Source organism: Hyalella azteca, unplaced genomic scaffold, assembly GCF_000764305.2.
Source record: "Hyalella azteca isolate HAZT.00-mixed unplaced genomic scaffold, Hazt_2.0.2 contig14037, whole genome shotgun sequence".
NCBI lineage: Eukaryota > Metazoa > Arthropoda > Malacostraca > Amphipoda > Hyalellidae > Hyalella > Hyalella azteca.
The window spans coordinates 168,309-187,659 of NW_025943937.1; the positions used below are offsets into that span (position 1 = coordinate 168,309).

Consider the following 19,351-nt stretch of genomic DNA (forward strand, 5'->3'; position numbering starts at 1 on the left):
GAATTTCGAAATCAGTGAGATGGCCAAGCCACGGACATCGAGTGGAGGCTATAAGGACTTGTTTTTTTAAATAGAGGAGTATTATCCTCGTTAAAGGAATTTGGATGTTAACGGCATATTACTTTTTTTATTATTTATGGTCATTTTGACTTCACTCTGATGACAGGACCACACAAATATTAATAAGTATACACTAACGATGAATTGGAGTACTATGATTAACTTCGCAAATACATTATTATATAACACGATCCATGCTGCATACGCGGCGCAACCAGCTCATTCCTAAAACATGGCATAAAAAATTGAGACGCAAAATTCACGTGAAATTGTAAATGAATGATTTAGATCGTCCAATAAGTTTTCGAGCTTTAACGCAATCATCGATGAAAATATAGGTTTCATTATACATAATCTTATCATCATGTCTCTTTTTTTACACAACGCTCTTTTCCTTAAATTAGAGAAAATAGTATTTGTACAATTGATTTGACTTACAACCTACGATGCTACTAATTCAGTACAAGTGCTATGACAGTTAATGTCTGTTTGCAATGTTAAATAATCAATCGTACGCATATTCTTAAATATTTTCAACATAAATGCCAGAAGCAGGATAAGGGTTTTGAAACCGATGTAAACACAGTCCTGCCGCAATACGTTGATACCACAGTCAAGCAAACAGTGTTGACACTTGAGTTGCGGTTGACACGTGAGCGTTGCAAACACGCCAAACAGCTAAGCAAACATGAGGCGGCCGAAATCGGCAAGGTTGGATGCCTGTACGTGACGATCCAAGTGTCAGTTCAGGCACATTGCAGCTGCATATCAGAAGGCCTCTAAATCCACCGAATGCTTACATGTTTTTTTGCTCACACAACCTTGATACTTCGTTGCTTCCATGTAATATTCTCATTTTCGTTTGCCCATGTTGTTTGCTCTGGTGTTACCTTGGTATATTAAAACTTTGTGCAAAGTAAATGCATAGTCGTTCATTGTGACATTGCTGATGGGTTGTGAGGCTCAGGAGTCTTGCTCGTTTTATGCATGCGTTTGAAATACATTAAGACATTATAAATCTTCATAGCTCAACCATTTGTAATTTTAATGATTTCAATTATTCCGCGCCTGAGTAAGGCTTTTAAATTTGGTTCGGGTCGCAGGCGCGTGCAGTATGCCGTTGTCTCCAGTTTACTCAGCTTTGAAGTCAAAAGACTCATTCCACTTCTATACCTGTTTCGTTTTACTTGTATATCATTTCGTTACGTCCAAATTTCGCTTTTTTTCTGTGCTCGTGATCTACTTTAATCAGAATGATGAAACAGAAAAACAGCTAAAAAAGCGCAATAGCCTTTTGCTTCACCTCACTTCATTCTTCATGGGGCTGCTCAATGGTTCTCTTCTCCATTGCGCAAACTGTGACTCAACTGTGGGACTTGAGCCAAACTCCGCCGCTTTCGATTGAGGAGCATCAGTCATAATATTACTGAAACACGCAGTTAAATAGATAGTTATCATGACACAATTGTAATGCAAACGACAAACTTTGTATAAATCGTAAGGTAAACATTGCAGTCGTATCTCCTGATGGCATTTATTTATTAATGTGATTCCGTTGAAACACAACTCTTTGCCTTACAATTACGACGCATGTTTCTACAACTCATTTTTATACTTCAATACATGGGATATTTTCTCTGTCTTCCTGTTGAAAACCCAATAAAAAACGTTTGCTCGTTTAGCGCACATACTACCATCTCATATATATTTGGCAAACTTACATCCGCCATTTCTCTAATGTCGCCGCACATCCCTCCACTGCACCTCGGTCGCTGCACATCCCTCCACCGCACCTCGGTCGCCGCACATCCCTCCACCGCACCTCGGTCGCTGCACATCCCTCCACCGCACCTCGGTCGCCGCACATCCCTCCACAGCACCTCGGTCGCAGCACATCCCTCCACCGCACCTCGGTCGCAGCACATCCCTCCACCGCACCTCGGTCGCAGCACATCCCTCCACCGCACCTCGGTCGCCACACATCCCTCCACCGCACCTCGGTCGCCGCACATCCCTCCACCGCACCTCGGTCGCCGCACATCCCTCCACCGCACCTCGGTCGCCACACATCCCTCCACCGCACCTCGGTCGCCACACATCCCTCCACCGCACCTCGGCCGCCGCACATCCCTCCACCGCACCTCGGTCGCCACATATCCCGTCATCGGTCGCGGTTTCAAAGCAAAGGTCTGCGGGCGGCGGCAGCTGCACCCAAGGCAGCTGGCGGGCCCCTTCCTATCAATCACGCGGAGATTTCCCTGTAATGTGCTGAACTTTGATAAATCACTCCACAGATTATCGTGCCCGGGAGACTTTACGTTTTGCCTATAAATACGTCGCTGCTTGTCGTCACTTAAATATCGCATTTATTTTGTCAACACCAATTCGCGCCGGTATGCATATAGTGCGACTTGGTTCGGATTTTACAAAATCTTAATTATTCGGTTTGATGTCCGGCAATTGACCTAGTCTCTTGGAATAGTTTGACCTGGCAGAATGTTTGATTATCCTGATATATCGTGCTTAAATAAAATGGATGGATCACCCTCTCAAGTTCATAAATCGTAATTAAAAATTAATTAACCCTGGTTTACATTTTATGCACAATTAAATTTATATTTAAGACCTAGACGTTAATTATAACTCAAAATCAACAATAATTCGACAGTTTTTCGGAATAAGGACAGCGCGGCGTCTCTCACGCCACTCGCCTGCAGCAGTCAATGGAAGGCAGCTGTGCAGGGTTTGAGGTTGTCCATTGAATAACAATGAAACATTTTCATTAATTTTTCTTCTATCAATATGCACTGAGAATAATATAATGAATAATACATTAGGGCTGACATTTCTGATTTAATGTTGCATTGCATTTTGTTTTGCTCGCTTTTTTTTGTAATCAATGGACAAGTTCGAGAGAAAAAACTGGTGCCTATATTTATTACTAAAAATAATTATCATTACTGGTCATTTGTTCCAGTTAAACTTTTTTCGGTTATTTTAAAAATCTCCCGCAAAAAATTTGTAAGCTTTGAAATTGTATTAATTTTTTCCCATGCAGGTAATGCTTTAGGTAACAAATTTCTATCTAAGCCATAGTTTCCATCGTTCGAGGTTAAAAGTTTTCAGCATGAAATTGTTTACAACTCAGCTGGTCTCGTAACATAAAATTGACATTATTTTCCATATAAACATTTAAAAACTCATTCAATATTCAAACTGACATTACCTTGCCTGGATGGGACCTCTTCACACTGCATTGATACAAAGTCGCTTTAGAATAGCTTGTCAGGCTGAGTTTCAAAATTCATAACTCTAACCAATGATAATGATAATATAATAATGATAATTATAATAATGATATTAAGGCCGCGATACTAATTTATTTCAATGTTTACAGCTATCAAAAGTCAGCTTGTTTTCCTTTGTATTTCACAACGCTCCTTTTTTACGATTATAACTACTAAAAATTGAGAATGATTTTGTGTCAAGATTTTCTAATTTTTCGAGATTTTCGATATTAAAAAAAATGAATTTAAAACATTCAATTCTTTATATTAATAAATGCGATAGTGACACATATTCAATAAACGAACTGGTTATTTATTTCACCTAAATTCAGGTTTTTCAATTCAGTTCACCCACAATTTCAGGTAAACACCATTCATATTAAAACTTTATCGCACCAGTGTATGAGTTTTCACTCTTCATCCCTCTGCATAACTTTTTACACTACCTATATATAAAAATGTAATATTGTAAGCCGCGTAAGTACAGCATTATGATGCTGTACTCTGCCTCACATGCATTCATGTACTTGTGAATAATTTATGGCAGTTTTCCAGGTTTAAATAAATAATAAAAATTGTAAAAAAATAAAATCTTTTCTTATAACTACTCTACATACAACATTACGTAAAAAATTAATCACCATTTTCTCACAACTACATTACATACAACCACACTAAAAATCCGACTTTAATTCACCTATCAAGGTCGTACAAAATTTTCTTAGTTGTTTCTTAGAATTTCAGAAAATTTCACTTTGCGATGTTGGCTAGCGTACCAAAGCCTCCCCACGATTTGTTGGGCTCCCCAGTCAACGCTGCGGCGACGGCATTTCTTAATCTCTCCCCTCGCGTTCGCTCGTCAGCAAAAATGCTCTGAGCAGAAGAAAAGAACTGTCCAGAAGCGCACAGGGGGAGATAAGGTGCTGCTTCTTGCCGCGAGTCCCGCACATGATGTGTTCGCTCATACGCGTGTGCGTTCCATGGGTGATGATGTGCTGGGGCCCCGTATACGCTGTCCCACACATGATGTGTTCGTTCATACGCGCGTGTGTTCCCTGGGTGATGAGGTGCTGGGGCCAGTATATGATGTCCCACACATGATGTGTTCGCTCATACGCGCGTGCGTACAATGTCTGATGATGTGCTGGGGCCCAGTATGATGTGCATTGCGATCGAGAACAAAAGTCTCACGCATGACGCGCGTTCGATAGAAAATCTGACGTTGCTTGGGGAAGATGTGTTCTCCGCCCGGGAACCTGAGTGTGCTCTACGTTCAATTTACTTTAAGATCCGAGAAAAATTTTAATTCAGTTACAAAGAGTGTATCTGATCTTCCAGTCATCGGTTGAGTGGAGGTTTTCAGGTATGCATGCAATCTCATCCACATCCATTTTGTGGAGCATGAAAGCAAAATTAGATATGTTAGTGAGCAGAATAAGAATGACGTAAATTGCAACGATTTTCTAGAAGCAAAAAAAAAATGAGATTACGAAATTTAAATTTATAAAGCCTTGCAGCTTTTGAACTTGCTCATGAGCTTCATTTTTGGATACTGAAATAAATTTTTAATTTTTCTCGTTTCACCGAATTGTTTAATTTGATGACAGCTAGAGTACGCCGAAATATATCGATTCTTAATAGACAATTAAGATAAAGAAAGATAAATAAAGATATAGATAGAGAATAAAACCGTCTTTATATCCTCATTTATAGAGAAATGTGGTTTAACGTGGTATAGAAGAGCACATTCTCCGGTAACTGTTAGCCGAGTGAATGATTTAAACTATACATATATCAACTGGAGTTGCGTTTTGAACATAAATTGTATTTTTTTAAATTCACACTTTAAAAGCACTAAACCCGACAAGGATCAAAGTAAAATTTTTTCTGTTTGAATTCTCAATTTGATTGACTTTTAATAAAATCTTGGTTATGTTTACATCCCTGTTTACGGAGTGTCTCAGAAGTCTACAATCGTTGACAGTTCAACAACGATTAATAATTATTATAACGTGCGTTAAGCGCATGTTATTTTAACGCGTAGAATGCTGTGAATGAATTCATATTTCAATAATTAAATAGAGAATATTCATTTTAAATTCAATGTCTCTACGCTAGAGATATAAGCTAGATTATAATAAAACATCAAATTAAAATTTTATATGGGATAATCTGAAAAAAGTTTTGAATTCAAAAGTATTTCAAAATTAATTGATCTCATATCCATGCATAAAATTCATTCGTTATCAATTAAAAGCTGCGAACAAGATACGTCTTAGATAAATCTTTCCACAGCTGTGATTGAATGCATTCATTATTTTAAATGTCTGAAATACAGACATTGCTAACATCTAAACCTTTTGGCACATGCACTTTTGCTCCGAATATATGCGATTATGAATTTTATGCTACCGTTCGTTGCAATAACAATTAGTATAACTGATTAATTTTAGGCTCATGAAAAATAAGAGGTATTGCCAATTACCGTATGATTATATCGGTTTAATTGCAGATTTACATCGTTTGCGCCGAAAGAATTAATGTGTGTTTCCTTCAATATTATCCATCAGTTCCAGGACTTGAGTGTCGGTAACACACATTTAATTTATAGTTAAAAAATTTTGTATACCGTCTCCTAATTAACGAAACACAATAAATAATTTTTACTGCGTGAGAAATTATATGAGTGGCTTGAAATCCCGTTACTTGACGCGTCGCTTTGAAGTAGCGAAATAAGTTCGAATATTTCATTTGCGATATTGCTGACAATTTTTAGCACTTTGAGTTACTCAACTCGCAATATATACCTAGAATAATGAAATGGATGTCATTATTGGTATCCATTAATGATGTTTTCACGTAGATTATTCGATTAAAGTATTTTGAGTCGAATCTGAATGAAAAATGAAGCTCAAAAAACGATCTCACCTGAACATTATTCCCATACTATCTGTTGGATGCGAGTGGCACATAACGCATGTAAATGCAACGTAACTTAAAGTTGATAGACGTTCATGGACTCGCTCGTATAAGAAACGCTGGTATTCTGAACGATTACACTTTTTTAATTCAAAGAATATAATTGTAAGTTACGTGCAGGAATTTTTTCCATCTCTATTATGTTGGGGAAAAAAGTCCATGCTTTGACTTGCAGATCAATAAGAATGCGTGATAATTGCTACACATTTTTGAAATGCAAGGAAGGCACCAGATTATTCTTTTTAGCTTGTAGATTTCAATCTAATTAATTTCTATTGACGTGGAGTAATTGGGAATTTAGAAATAACTTCGATCTGCAAAGGCTAATTATTGCCGTTGATTGATAAGTTTCAGAATTGGATTCATCACTTCAACATCAGACGAAACGCAAATAATTTACTTATCATTGATTCGAAATTTTATATTTTGCAATGACGAGCGCATTTATATAATTTAAATTATTAATTTTAATTCCTAATCATATCATAATTCCTAATCATTAATTCCTAGTCATATCCTAATTAAACATAGAGTTTAATTAGGATATGACTGACGAACGAAAACTTGCTGCTCCATGAATTTGAGGATTATTTTCAAACCATTGCTACTTTGTACGACAGCATGAAATTGCATATAATTTCGTGATGACAAAATGAGGAATATATGCTCATATTGCGCTCCCAAGTGAATTTATTACTAGCAAGATCTAATTAAATAGAGTTTTTTCCTTTGACACACACCGGAACGATGCTGCGGGAGAATATGTAGCGTTTAATTCCTGCAATGAAGAACGTAACGGAACAAGCATCATCAATTATTTTAATATAGTTTACCATTACATAAATACTATGAATTCAAAATGACTGGCGGGTTCAGTAGCATGAACATTAATATTCTGCGTTTATTAAACAAGCCTCGACATGGAGCGACGAAGCAGCGTAGTAAGACATCGCAGGAGCAGAGGCATGCCGCAGCGCCGAGTATCGCAGGCTGATATGGAAAAGGAGGGGGAGCGTTCAATAGAGCCAAGGAGCAGGCATGAGGGGGCAAGGGCTGCTTCAATAGAAACCCTCAATAGCTGTCAAGGGGCAGAGGGGGCGAGGTAGGCAACTGCCATGGTGAGATTCACAATAAAAGGGAGGACATAGAGAAGAGAAAGAGAGCAACCGCATACAAGCTGAGCTTTGCTTGCTTCTTGTGAAGTTTACATGGAATTAGGAGTTAGAAATAGCGGTGCACATCCGTTCGTAGTTCGCGGAAGTCGATGGCAAGCTTCCTTGTTGCACAAATGATGGCCAAGTTGTACATGAAATAATGATTTGTAGAGTGCATCGTTCGCATGCGTATAAAATATTCCCATGCGGAAGCTTGTGTCGAGTGTTTTATACAAATGAGATGCGTAGTAAGCACCCATCCACATTTGGAGCATTTTGGATGATTGGTACACTCGGTGCACCGAAGTATTTCATAAAATGATTCGGACAAAACTTCACGAGGTAAATTCAGAAGCATAGAAGGCTTTTATTTATTTTTTATGGAAGGCCTGATGTGATTTTTCTTCACAAGGGAATAGTCCCTCGATATTTGTCCTCTTCGTGCGTTGATATCCATCGGTTGAGTGATCACGTCAGAAAAATTACTCACTAAAAGAACTAATAATGTTAAAAAACAATACAAGGCTATATTCATATCCAGCTAATTAAGAAGAAATTATCTGTTGATCATTTTATCTATACGTTCAAGTGTTTGATTAAATAAACACATAATACGAATTTATTTCAAAAAATAAAGATTTTATGGAGCCCCTATTAATTTGAAAATTCCACAAAATATTTTCTTCGGATGGTTGGTTGAATTCCATACCGAATAATGCAAGTGAATGCAAAATAATGATATTTTATTTCCTATTTCTGGCTTCACAGTCGCTGCTAACCAAAATGAAATCGTATATTGGACGATCGAGACGATAACACCGAATTATTGCACTGAATTGCAGTTTGAATGACATAAGTCAGACACAGGTGCGGGCTCCTCCACGACTACAGCCAACTTGTACATATTCTGATATCTAAATAAAAAAAATAAATCATTTTATTCTGCAATTTTTGTTCCTCCATGACTGCAGCCACTTGCAGATATTCTGATATATATAAATGAAAAAAATAAATCATTTTATTCTGCAGATTTTGAATTTATTTGAATTCATACGATATAGTTTTACATGTGTTGAAAGTAAATGTGATCGTTTGCGGTCTATGATAACTGAACTATGTTGTTAGCAGAATTGCTCTTAACTGCGTCCTTTAGTGATTGAAAAATGGTTAGACAGTAGAAAATACGTTCTTTGTCGTCGAAAATGGATCCTTCATTGGTTAATATATTTCCGTTCTGATAAAAAGTATTAACGGAAACATCAGTAATTATAGCGACAGTTTAAGAAAATTTCAATGAATTTTTACCAGACCTGAGAACAGGAAACTATTGATTAATGTTTCGTATTGATGATCGGCTGGAGCTCTGTATTTGCGTGTTTTATTTTTAGCTTCCACCATATGTGACAAATGTTGGTTGCGTCCTGTCATAAATATCAAAGTGATCGAAACCATCTAACATGGAACCAACTATTATTTAAGGTGGAATAATTTTGAATTAATAAAATTAAAAATTGAAGCTGTGTCTCAATTTCTGCGAGGGCTCCAAAATGGCTGAACTCGTCACGCATTAAAATGGATTAAATCGGAAGATAAAATTTTGGAAGGCATTATTGAAATTAATAGCAATAGTGAGGACATTTTCTTCATTTAGACTCCAATTAGAGAAATGAATCCACACAATTTTTTTATGTACGTTACTCATCATACAGGTTGATCGAAATTCGAGCAACATTTTTATCCTCTATTTAATCTCGATTAACGATTTGGTGAATGATTTGGTGAATTAAAAATCCAATTAAAATCGATTGTCGATAGAAGCTAACAAATTCAAATTAGAACTTATCGCACCAGAATCGCAGATATTATTTATCGCACTTGCTAAAGGTAAATGAAAATTTACGTAACAAATATTCTCGAACGTTGCAACATAATGTCCACTCTATCCATTCGCTCACAGCAGTTTTTATCGCAGTCGAAATCATGACTCTGTACGGTCTTCAATTATCCATTTGTTCACATACCGCGAAAGCTGTTGACTTTTCTGGGCAATTTGTAGCGCCCCTCGTCTCAATTATCCTCAGGTTACCCTCGGCAGTGGAGCTGTTTACCCTCGAGTCCCCTCCCAAGACTTATTATTAAATTAATGTGCTAAGTTAGAAGGGCGTTCTCAAATAAACGAGACATCGAGTGGAAAACCGTGGAGGCGTCACAGCGGCCTCTCGAGAGCACTTCTGGCGCAGCGTCGTGCGGTGACGGCGAAAACATTGCATATGACGCGCGTTTCGCCCACAAAAAACAAACAGCCATGGGAAGTGAACTTCAGAAATGATGGGTGCTGGAATTCAAAGTTCGTGATATGTTCTGATAAACCTTTTCGGGTTACTTATGATATCTATTGATAGGCTTGTGCATTTAAATTGAAGAATTTTTCTTGCTCATAATAATTTGAACGGGAACAAATTTAGAATTAGACGACAGCTTCTTTCCAGCAGCAAATGATTGCTGTCATTTTTGTCATTTGATTGCCTGAACCGCACATTGACTACGAATTAAAAAGTAATGAGAATGCAAAGCGAATTTCCCATATTTACATTGAAATCTTTCATCGGGTAATTAGAACCTAGCTTAATTGTTGAAATTCCCTAATAATAATATATATTAATCAATAAAAAAGAACCGTGCTATATATGAGGTACCTTATTATTGTGCCTTAAGGTATTTCTGGTCATTTGGATCGAATTTTCTCGAGATGAAAAAATTTAACGTCATTTCTTTATTAAATGAATTCTACAGACAGATTTATTTGAAATGTGCAATGAAATAGTGCGTAATTTGATGTAATGAGAGCAATATGTTACAGCTATAAAATTAAAATATCCGACGTAACCAAATTTAAATTATTCTATTGCATGATTAAATAATCATTGGCATTAATATAGGTGGTTTAATCACCGAAACACACTTTCGTCATTTGCGCACAATTTTCTGTGTAAGTAATCATCGAGGCACGGAGAGAGCAAAACACGAGTCTGAAACAATTATGAATTGTAAATGCCTAGACAATGGATGATCATCGTTTTAACATTAAGAAGTGTTAAAACTTTTGCCTGATACTAACTGGTGAAATATGTGCTGACCAGTACCGACGCAAATAGTACGAAAACGATTACTGTACCGTAACACTAAGAATGGCATTACTGAGTGAACCTGTGCTCATATAATCTAGAAATCGGACGGTGTATGATTTTACAATGCCCTTAAAAAATAGTACTTATAGAGTTGAACGCTGACTCCAGTTATTTTTTCCTACATTAAGGAAAACACCCACTAGGGAGATGCTGGCTCCTGCTTATACGAGGTGTTTGATTAACAGTAACAACTGAGGAAAACACCCACTAGGGAGATGCTGGCTCCTGCCTACACGAGGTGTTCGATTAACTGTAACAACTGAAGAAAACACCCACTAGGGAGGTGCTGGCTCCTGCCTACACGAGGTGTTCGATTATCAGTAACAACTGAAGAAAACACCCACTAGGGAGGTGCTGGCTCCTGCCTACACGAGGTGTTCGATTAACTGTAACAACTGAGGAAAACACCCACTAGGGAGATGCTGGCTCCTCCTGCCTATACGAGGTGTTCGATTAACTGTAACAACTGAAAACAACAGCCTCGAGGCGTGCTCCAGTCAACATGGAGGTGCGCGTTTAAATCAATGATTGCCGTGTGGGAGAGCAGGGATTGCCAGTCCAGCATCATGTCACCGTGTCCAATCCCCCCAACTTCCCTTGTCTTTGCGGTCGAAAAATCACGGCCGGCATTTTGACTTTGGGGTCGAGGGCTTGGGGGCCTTAAAAAAACAGTCATCATTTTTTATTGCTTTAATAAAACGGCGTGGAGGTACATGGATGCGCGCTAAGAAGATTTGAATGCCTTTAGAAATATGAGGGGAATATTGTTATTGCTCTGATGATGCAATATAAATTATGTCAAATGGTTCTAATGTTCTAATATCCTATGAACGCGAGTCAAGAAATCTTTTTATGCCTTATCATGTGTGAGAAATGAATTAGAAATTTTCAATTAATTTTTGTCTCTCTGTAAAATATTTGAAGGGAATAAAAAACGTAAAAAAACTGAGGAGCTTTCAATTATTTCATCTGGAGTGAATATAATAATAACAGAATGATATACTTTTCGAATGTAATTCTGTTAGTTTGTAGTATAGTGCTTACGTGAAGAACATTTACGTTTCATCTTACATCAAATATACAGACACGAGCTCGTCGATCATTCTTATGTCAGTTAATACAATTTCGTGCATTCTGTTTACTCAGTCAAGCATATGTATATAAGTTACTTCAGTATATAACTTCAGTACCAGGAAATACAGTAGCAAGCAATTACGCATGTGGGTCATCAGATAACAACCATTATTCTTCAACAAATGCTTTCAACGAAAACGCACTCTTCGACTCATAAATAACAGTGAAACTCGTCGTTAATAATGAAGCAAGCTATAGTTCAATTAAAGCTTTAGAGCAGTAAAAACTTAATGGACTATTTAGGACAATTGCTGTACCTCGGAATTATTTTGAACATAATTTTCACCGATATAGGTTCTATATGATGACGACTAAGAGCTTGCTTTATTTTCATTTAAGAAATTTTAAACATAAATTCTAGAATAAATACAACCTTGAAGAAAATAAAAATATTAGCAGCGCGTGGTTATTTCAGTGATGGTTTAGGCAAGCAGGCGGCAAGCGCATCTAAAATTCAGCACGTCACGGCAGCTCTTTGTCGGACTATCAATCGAGTAGTTCACACTAGGAAAGTGAACGATTTGGGCCCTTCTCTTAGGCAAGCGCCTCATCCATCTCCATCATAGTCCCCTGGCTCACCATCAGCTGTCAGCTGTCCCCGCGTCTCACCATCTCCGCTCATCATCACACCCTGACTGGAAATTATTGGCGGCTGGAAAGCAGCTTAGCTCCGGCCGTCCAGCAGCCGATGGTGCGTTGGTTCAGGCTTTGAATTGGAATGTACTCCGCTAGGCATCAGCTTTGGGAGCGGATCAATTTTGCTGCCTCTACTACAATATTAGTTTTAAAGACTTTGCGTGTCGTTTGATATCACTGGAAACAAACTTTGCATACATAGGGCAGATGGAGGTGGATTAACCACGGGAAGAAGGCATATGCATGCACTTTGCATAGGCATTCTATATTTTGATTGGTAAATGGCGAGACTATTCGTAGTACCGAATGATTATTTCATATGTTCAGTTTTAATAAACCGTTCGATTAAAAAAGATTGCGTCGAAAGTAATAGGAAGTTTTGTATATATTTTAATATATAAAAATGTAACCTTTTGCTCGGATCACAAGTAATTTATTCTCACATTCGCGTGAAAAGTTTCTATTCATTAAACTGAAATGCATTTTTAGATAGAGACCAAGCGCTTTATCTTGAATTGCAAGTGTTTAACTTTGATGTTGGATATGATAATGATTAGCTTCTCTGGCCTTTTTTTAATGACATTCGAATTGTCGGCTAATTAGTGACGCATCAAATGAACCCGGTGAAAAAAACCGCATGCAAGTAGGAATTATCGTGAAAAATTATATTTCAGTTAAAATTGAAAATTGAATTTCCAGAACTTAGTTCTGAACATGATTCGGAGTTTGATAAAAATTTGAAGAATTTTCGCTTGCTTGTATACCGTCTGGTATTTGCGAGTCATTATTTCGTTTTTTTATTTGTCTCTTACTACAAATCGTACTGTGGTTACTCAAATAAATAAATTTACTGTCGAAGACATGTATTAAAAGCAGCTCATATGGTGGACATGTTTGAGATAAAATGCATCTTTGATAGTACCAAACAATTGCAAAAGGGCCTGAATAATGTGTAATTATGAATAATGTGCACAATATACAATGTGCAATAATTGTGAATAATGTGCACAATATGCAATATGTGCAATAATTGTGAATAATGTGCACAATATGCAATATGTGCAATAATTGTGAATAATGTGCCTAATATACTGTGTGTGCAAGTTGAATGAAGAGCGTTCGGTGGTAATTAGTTAAAATGTGTGATGGAAAAAAGTAAGTTCTCAGTGTACATTTTGAAGCTTATACTGTCCAAACTTTTTTCTCTAATTCGATCGAATTATCTCCGTGTGTTCCACATGACTTCATGTTATAAATTATTACGTCTTTATAACTTAGAAATCATTGTAATAACAATTACATAAATTCTATGAAAAAAGAGAAATGCTATTATGGCTCTACTAAATGGAACATTTCCCGTAAATAAATACGTAAATGTCTAAATATCTAATCAATAGACTAGCCCGAGGTTGGGACGAGTTTGTCATGAACAGTTTACAGTTGAACTGAAATGACACGAAACACTAAACGTACGTGGTTTTCAATATAGTTCTAATATCATATATCATCATGTAATTTTCTGCGGAAATTTCAACGATAAAGTCGGAAAAAGGTTCCTGCCAATTTTAACTTTTATGGGCGAAAACGGTCTAAAAAATTCCATAGAAAAAACTACGTTGTTAGGCGCGCTGAGAGCTGTCCACTATACCGAAAATTATTTTTTCTCGCGGCTGTAGGTCGATATAATGTTCATACGAGCTCGATGAAGGCAAATAATTATCAAATTATTGAGGGGTGAACTAAGCAATTTGAATTGAGATTTGTCAAACGATATGTAGCGCAAAATTTCGCTATCTGAGAATATATACTTTTCGGCTCTCCAATTTTACAGGAGGAAACAAATAGCAAACATGACAATCATTCCCAAATGTTAAATATGCAAACTCTTAGTAAACTTTCTCACATAAATCCAGACCGGACTAATCCTCTATCACTTCGAAAGTATCCGTAAATCGTAAGCAAAGTCAGGTTAGATTATAGTCCGGGAAAGCAGTGCACATTTCAGCGAGGTTTGTCGCCGCCATAGCTCGGTAGCCGCGTCTTGAGGGACTTCAACTCTGCCGCTACCGCGCGCCACGGCCGACGAAAACATCGCTCGAGGAGGCGCCGTAATCTCGAGTCTCAGCTACCGAAGTTTCGTCGATTTTTTAAGCCAGCTTGAGCCCACATAACAATGATTATTTTGATCCCGAATAATGAAAGCCGTTGAATTTTGTAAAATTGTCCGTGAATTATTAATCTATATAGGACTTTTCATTTTATATCCGATGTACCATAAAAGTAAAAAAAGTGTTTTTACGCTGTGAAAACATGCGGCGAAATTTTCGGCATATTGGAAGTTAATTTTAATGAGTGCTAGAATTTAGTCACAAATCCCATAATTTTTCAGTACATGAAATAACAACGATTTTGAATTGCCGTTTTTTTAGGGAAATTTATTTAATTGGTTATTTAGAACGGTAAAACTAGAATTTTAGGTCGATCATTAGTTGATCATTACCAGTGATAAGGTCCGAATTTACTTTCAACAAGTTAGTAGAAACTCTATACTTGGGATTTTTCATCATACATTCCCATTTCCCTAGTAGCTGCTGATATACAGAAAATCCAAGCAATTCATTTCTAAAAAATATGTGCATATATGTGTCACCTAGACAAATTCAAGTTATACGACACAATATGAGCACACAATGTCTTAGAAATGGGTTGAAATTGCGTTTTAGCTTTTTGGCACAACAACCAATAATAATTAGAAAGAATATCAAATGTAGCATGATGATGGCTTTCAAATTGAATTTCAACGTTTATTTGAATTGTAAACCAACTTTCCTAATATGCAATAAAATGACATTCACAATTCCTGTATGAACGACTTCTTGTCGTAGCTCTCGTGTTTTGCTTGTAACTTAATTGTCCAAACTTCTCTTGCATCCATTTGTGTTAGTATGAAAATACAGCTGATCTCTAAATATTGTCAACAATTTTTTCAGTTAATTTGGTTCAGGCGTGAAATATTCCACCTAACTCGAAAAATTAGGTTGAAGTTATGTAAATAATTGGTAATTTTTCACGGAGAACGCCATTTTTGACACGTATTCAATTCCCTCGATATGTAGAAATGCTTCTCGACACGCTTAATTCTAGCATTCCAAACACACAATATAATAAATATAAGATAGAACACACACATACAAACAATTTGAATTATATCTGGTGCCTCGAATACCATCAAGAAAAATGTGACAGCACACTTAAAAACATTTATTAAAGTTCAGGAAAGCAAGCAAATTGACTTGGGCAAAAAATTGTAGGAAACAAAATTAAAGGAAAGGGAGCTAGGAGAGCATTGACTCTACAAGGTCAATAGTAATTAATATAAGAGCTAGTAAAGTAAGTGCAATTTATGGAAAGTCCAAATTAGCGTTACTCGCAACCAGGCAGCTAAAGCTATATTGGATTACCATCTCATTGCCTTCCTGTTCCCATTGCGGGAAGTGCGAGACAAACGGCACGCCCGAACACTTGAGAGTCAATAATCAATTCAGGATACAGACAAGTAGCTGATGCAAAAGCGTTAAAATCGCCACACCAAATAAAAAATAAAAGTGATAGTTAAAATAGGCACACCAAGAAACGCAAATAACATATTTTGGTAACGACTTAGCCCAACGATAACCGTGAAAAACCCCTTCAGTGGGAGCTGATCTGTCTCACACTTCCACAAAGGAGGTCTGTCTTGAGAAGAAAATAAAGATAACAGGTATAATAAACATAAGAGATTACGCATTATCATTTTGAAAATTATTGAAGGTATCTCACAAGTAAGAGATTTGAGTCCTTTACTAGTCACGTCTGGAGAGAAATTAGTTCTCGTATTTTATGACCAAAAATCAGAATTGAATCTATCGTCACTATTCATAATATGAGCCCAATTGTGACTGAGGAGATGAGAAGGGTTGCTTGCCACGGAGGGGTGTCTCATGGCTAGGGTTAGGGCTCTACCTGTACTTGTAGTCTGGATGTTCCTTCATGTGCACAGCGCGCAGTCTCTTCGCTTCATCGATGAAAGGTCGTTTTTCTGACTCTGTTAATAACTTCCACTCCGCTCCAAGGCGCTTAGAAATTTCTGAATTGTGCATCTTGGGATTTTCTTGGGCCATTTTACGTCTTTGCCCTCTGGACCAAACCATAAAGGCGTTCATGGGTCGCTTGACGCGTTCTGCAGCAGCGTTCGCGGCCGCGCTCTTGCTATTCGAGTTGGTGGACGTGTTGTTGGGAGTTCCGTTGTTATTATTGTTAGAGTTATTATTGTTAGTACTATTATTGTTGTTGTTATTCGAGCTGGGGACATGAGTTTGAGGAGGAGAGTGGGAACTCATACTTCCTACGCTGCCCAGGGATGGTGGCGGCGAATGTAATGCCGATGTGAGGGAAGAATTGAGGGCAGAGAGGGACTGGTGCGTCACATGGTGTGACAATGAGTGGTTGTGAGCGTGTGAATGATTGTGAGTTATGGACGAGTGGTGATTGTGAGACAGTGAGTGAGAGGAGTGTGGAGGTAAGTGAGAAGAGTGCAAGGCACTCTGCTTCAGGTCTGAAGGATCCAGCGTAAGCATGGCTGCAGGTTTAAGAGCTGCACTGCTGTAGTAATCCAGCTTGCCGGTTGTTTAGGCGAGCTGCCGTGTCGGGCAGTTCTACGCGGCTCGAGAAAATATATCAACTGCCGCGGCCGACGCGGGGTATCACTCGGCGTCTCCTTGCGAGCGCCCGATGGCTATGGCTACACCTCTCGGCTCATGCACTCGGGCAAAACTCAGGACAAAATCTACAACTTGGCTGTTTCATGGCTCAATGCGACGCAATTTGAGAAGGAGATTTGGAGAACAAATTTTCGAGGGATAAATTCACACTTTTGACCGATTGCTACGAATATCACAGTTAATACACTTCACTAATGGTTGTTCACTACCATCAGATACCTCGCGCGAGAGCACTTGTTTCTTCACTACTACACTATTGACTGAATAGTGAATCGGGGCAGCCAGGTCACTATAATGGCATAACAGAGCAGGCTCTATGCACGTCCGTTCACTGTGAAAGCCGTCTATTATTTACCTTTAATTTGGCTCAAGCTAGTGCTGCGTTATCGATTGAGCGAGAACCCGCCCCACTGCTGCTGCTCCAACCACTGGCTGGCCGAACGCTTCAAGTTCCTCCTTCCTCGGCCACGCTGCCAATGTTGGTCGGAGCGCGACACCGTCCAACTGCTAGGCGGGAACTGCGAATTTTTCCACTGTACGAGAAGTACTTGAACAAAATATCACAACGGCAGACGAGACGTGAACCTTGCCAAGATACACCCAGCTGAACACTTCAGCAGAATTTACATCAACGATGCTATATATCCACTTTGACTTGAAAAATTCCTACCGTTGCATTTTAGGCAGTTTTATGTTTATGGCATTAGCCCCCATTTCCATACTTGACTTAACGAGCGTTGCTCGATCGCATGCGTTCATTGGCCGCTGAAATGCGGACAAATGGCATTTGTCTCCGCGCATTATGAAGACGATTTTTTCTTGAATATTTTCTACAACGATTGCTACAACTTCGAGGCTCATGCAGGAATTATACCCACAAAAAGTTCTTGAATTAATGGACTTTCAGACGAGACAGGTTAGGCAAGAATGACAGCGGCAGTGATGCAAGTTGTTCATTCTACAAACAAGCATCGTCTAGTAATTTTTAAGAGAAAGAAATACCATTAATTCGAGTCTTTCAATATAAGATCATTTTGATTTCCAGACTATGATTGCGTCAGCTTTTTATATAAAAAGCACCACTGCGAATATATTCGCCAAAAATTTGGCGCTTGAAATGGTCTGTAACATGATTTATTAGCAGCGTTCTCTTTTTTACGTATAGATTTTCAAAATTGAATCTCTAAAAAGTTCTCTCATTTATTTCAGGTGCCCATATGACGATGCAAATAATATGGATATAACTATTATAAGAACCAAATTTCATGATAATTTTGTTAAAGTCAGTCAAAATATGATCATATTCTTCGAAACAAATAAGTAGCAGCGTTAGCGCAAAGCTTCATGGTTTTCGCGGCTCGAAGTTCCTACAAATGTTTGTCGGAACTTCCAGACAGAAATTCATAATAAATACCGAGAGACCGGCGACCTAAGTCATACTTTTTGAGCTCGAGCCAGCAACAGCAGAGGCAGCAACAGAAGCTCAGCTGAAACAGGCAAAAGCAACGGAGTGGGACGAACAGAGAGGCTCGAATAGTAGGAATAATAGGCAATAATCCTAGGAGCGGTGTAATATAAAAGGCAAAATAAATAGTGAACCAATGGACAGATGCGTATAACTTTAGCCAAAATAATAAGCAGTACGCAGGTTAAAAAGGGGGAAGAAAATTGCAAACCAGCCGTGTCAGGATTAGAACTTAAATAGCTTAGTAGAAGAAACAGTTGCAAATTTTCAACATTTCAACGAAACAACTGTTTTCGAAACATTTTCAACAACATTTAAACGAAACATTTCAACGAAAAAAGGAAGCACGCGACAGCGGCGCAAGCGCGCTTATAATAGCATGAATAAAGGTCTGGACATATACAGAGAGTTGGGATCGTAATTCATTGTATAGCAGAAACGCTTGCAATGCATGCAAACTCGTGATCCCCATTATATGGACAGTATGTATATATATAAAATATTGAGTTTTTTGTTAATGCTCCAATTAATACAGAAAAATAAAGTGTCCTTAAGCGCGGGAAATAAGAATGAAGTGGGAAATACATGCTTGAGCGAACAAACACGATGTTCACACATAGAGTGATAATGATCAGTGACGAATGTAATTTCTACAAAAATGACTCGCTTGCTCATACATCTTAATATT

The 19,351-nt window shown here is 37.9% G+C and overlaps 1 protein-coding gene across 3 annotated transcripts in view; it reads right to left on the minus strand.

Annotated features, from left to right (window-relative positions):
* Nucleotides 1–17,567, minus strand: part of LOC108677599 (transcription factor Sox-2) — a 31,031-nt gene extending 13,464 nt beyond the window's left edge. The window contains exon 1 of one of the 3 annotated variants that reach the window (XM_018165846.2): nt 16,447–17,567. In XM_018165846.2, coding sequence (XP_018021335.1) covers nt 16,447–17,054 — 608 coding nt within the window. In that variant the 5' untranslated portion in view covers nt 17,055–17,567. Of the gene's footprint in view, nt 1–16,440 lie in introns of all 3 variants that reach the window. The other 2 variants (XM_018165845.2, XM_018165847.2) reach the window with 2 other exon arrangements.
* Between the last annotated feature and the right edge of the window lie 1,784 nt (nt 17,568–19,351).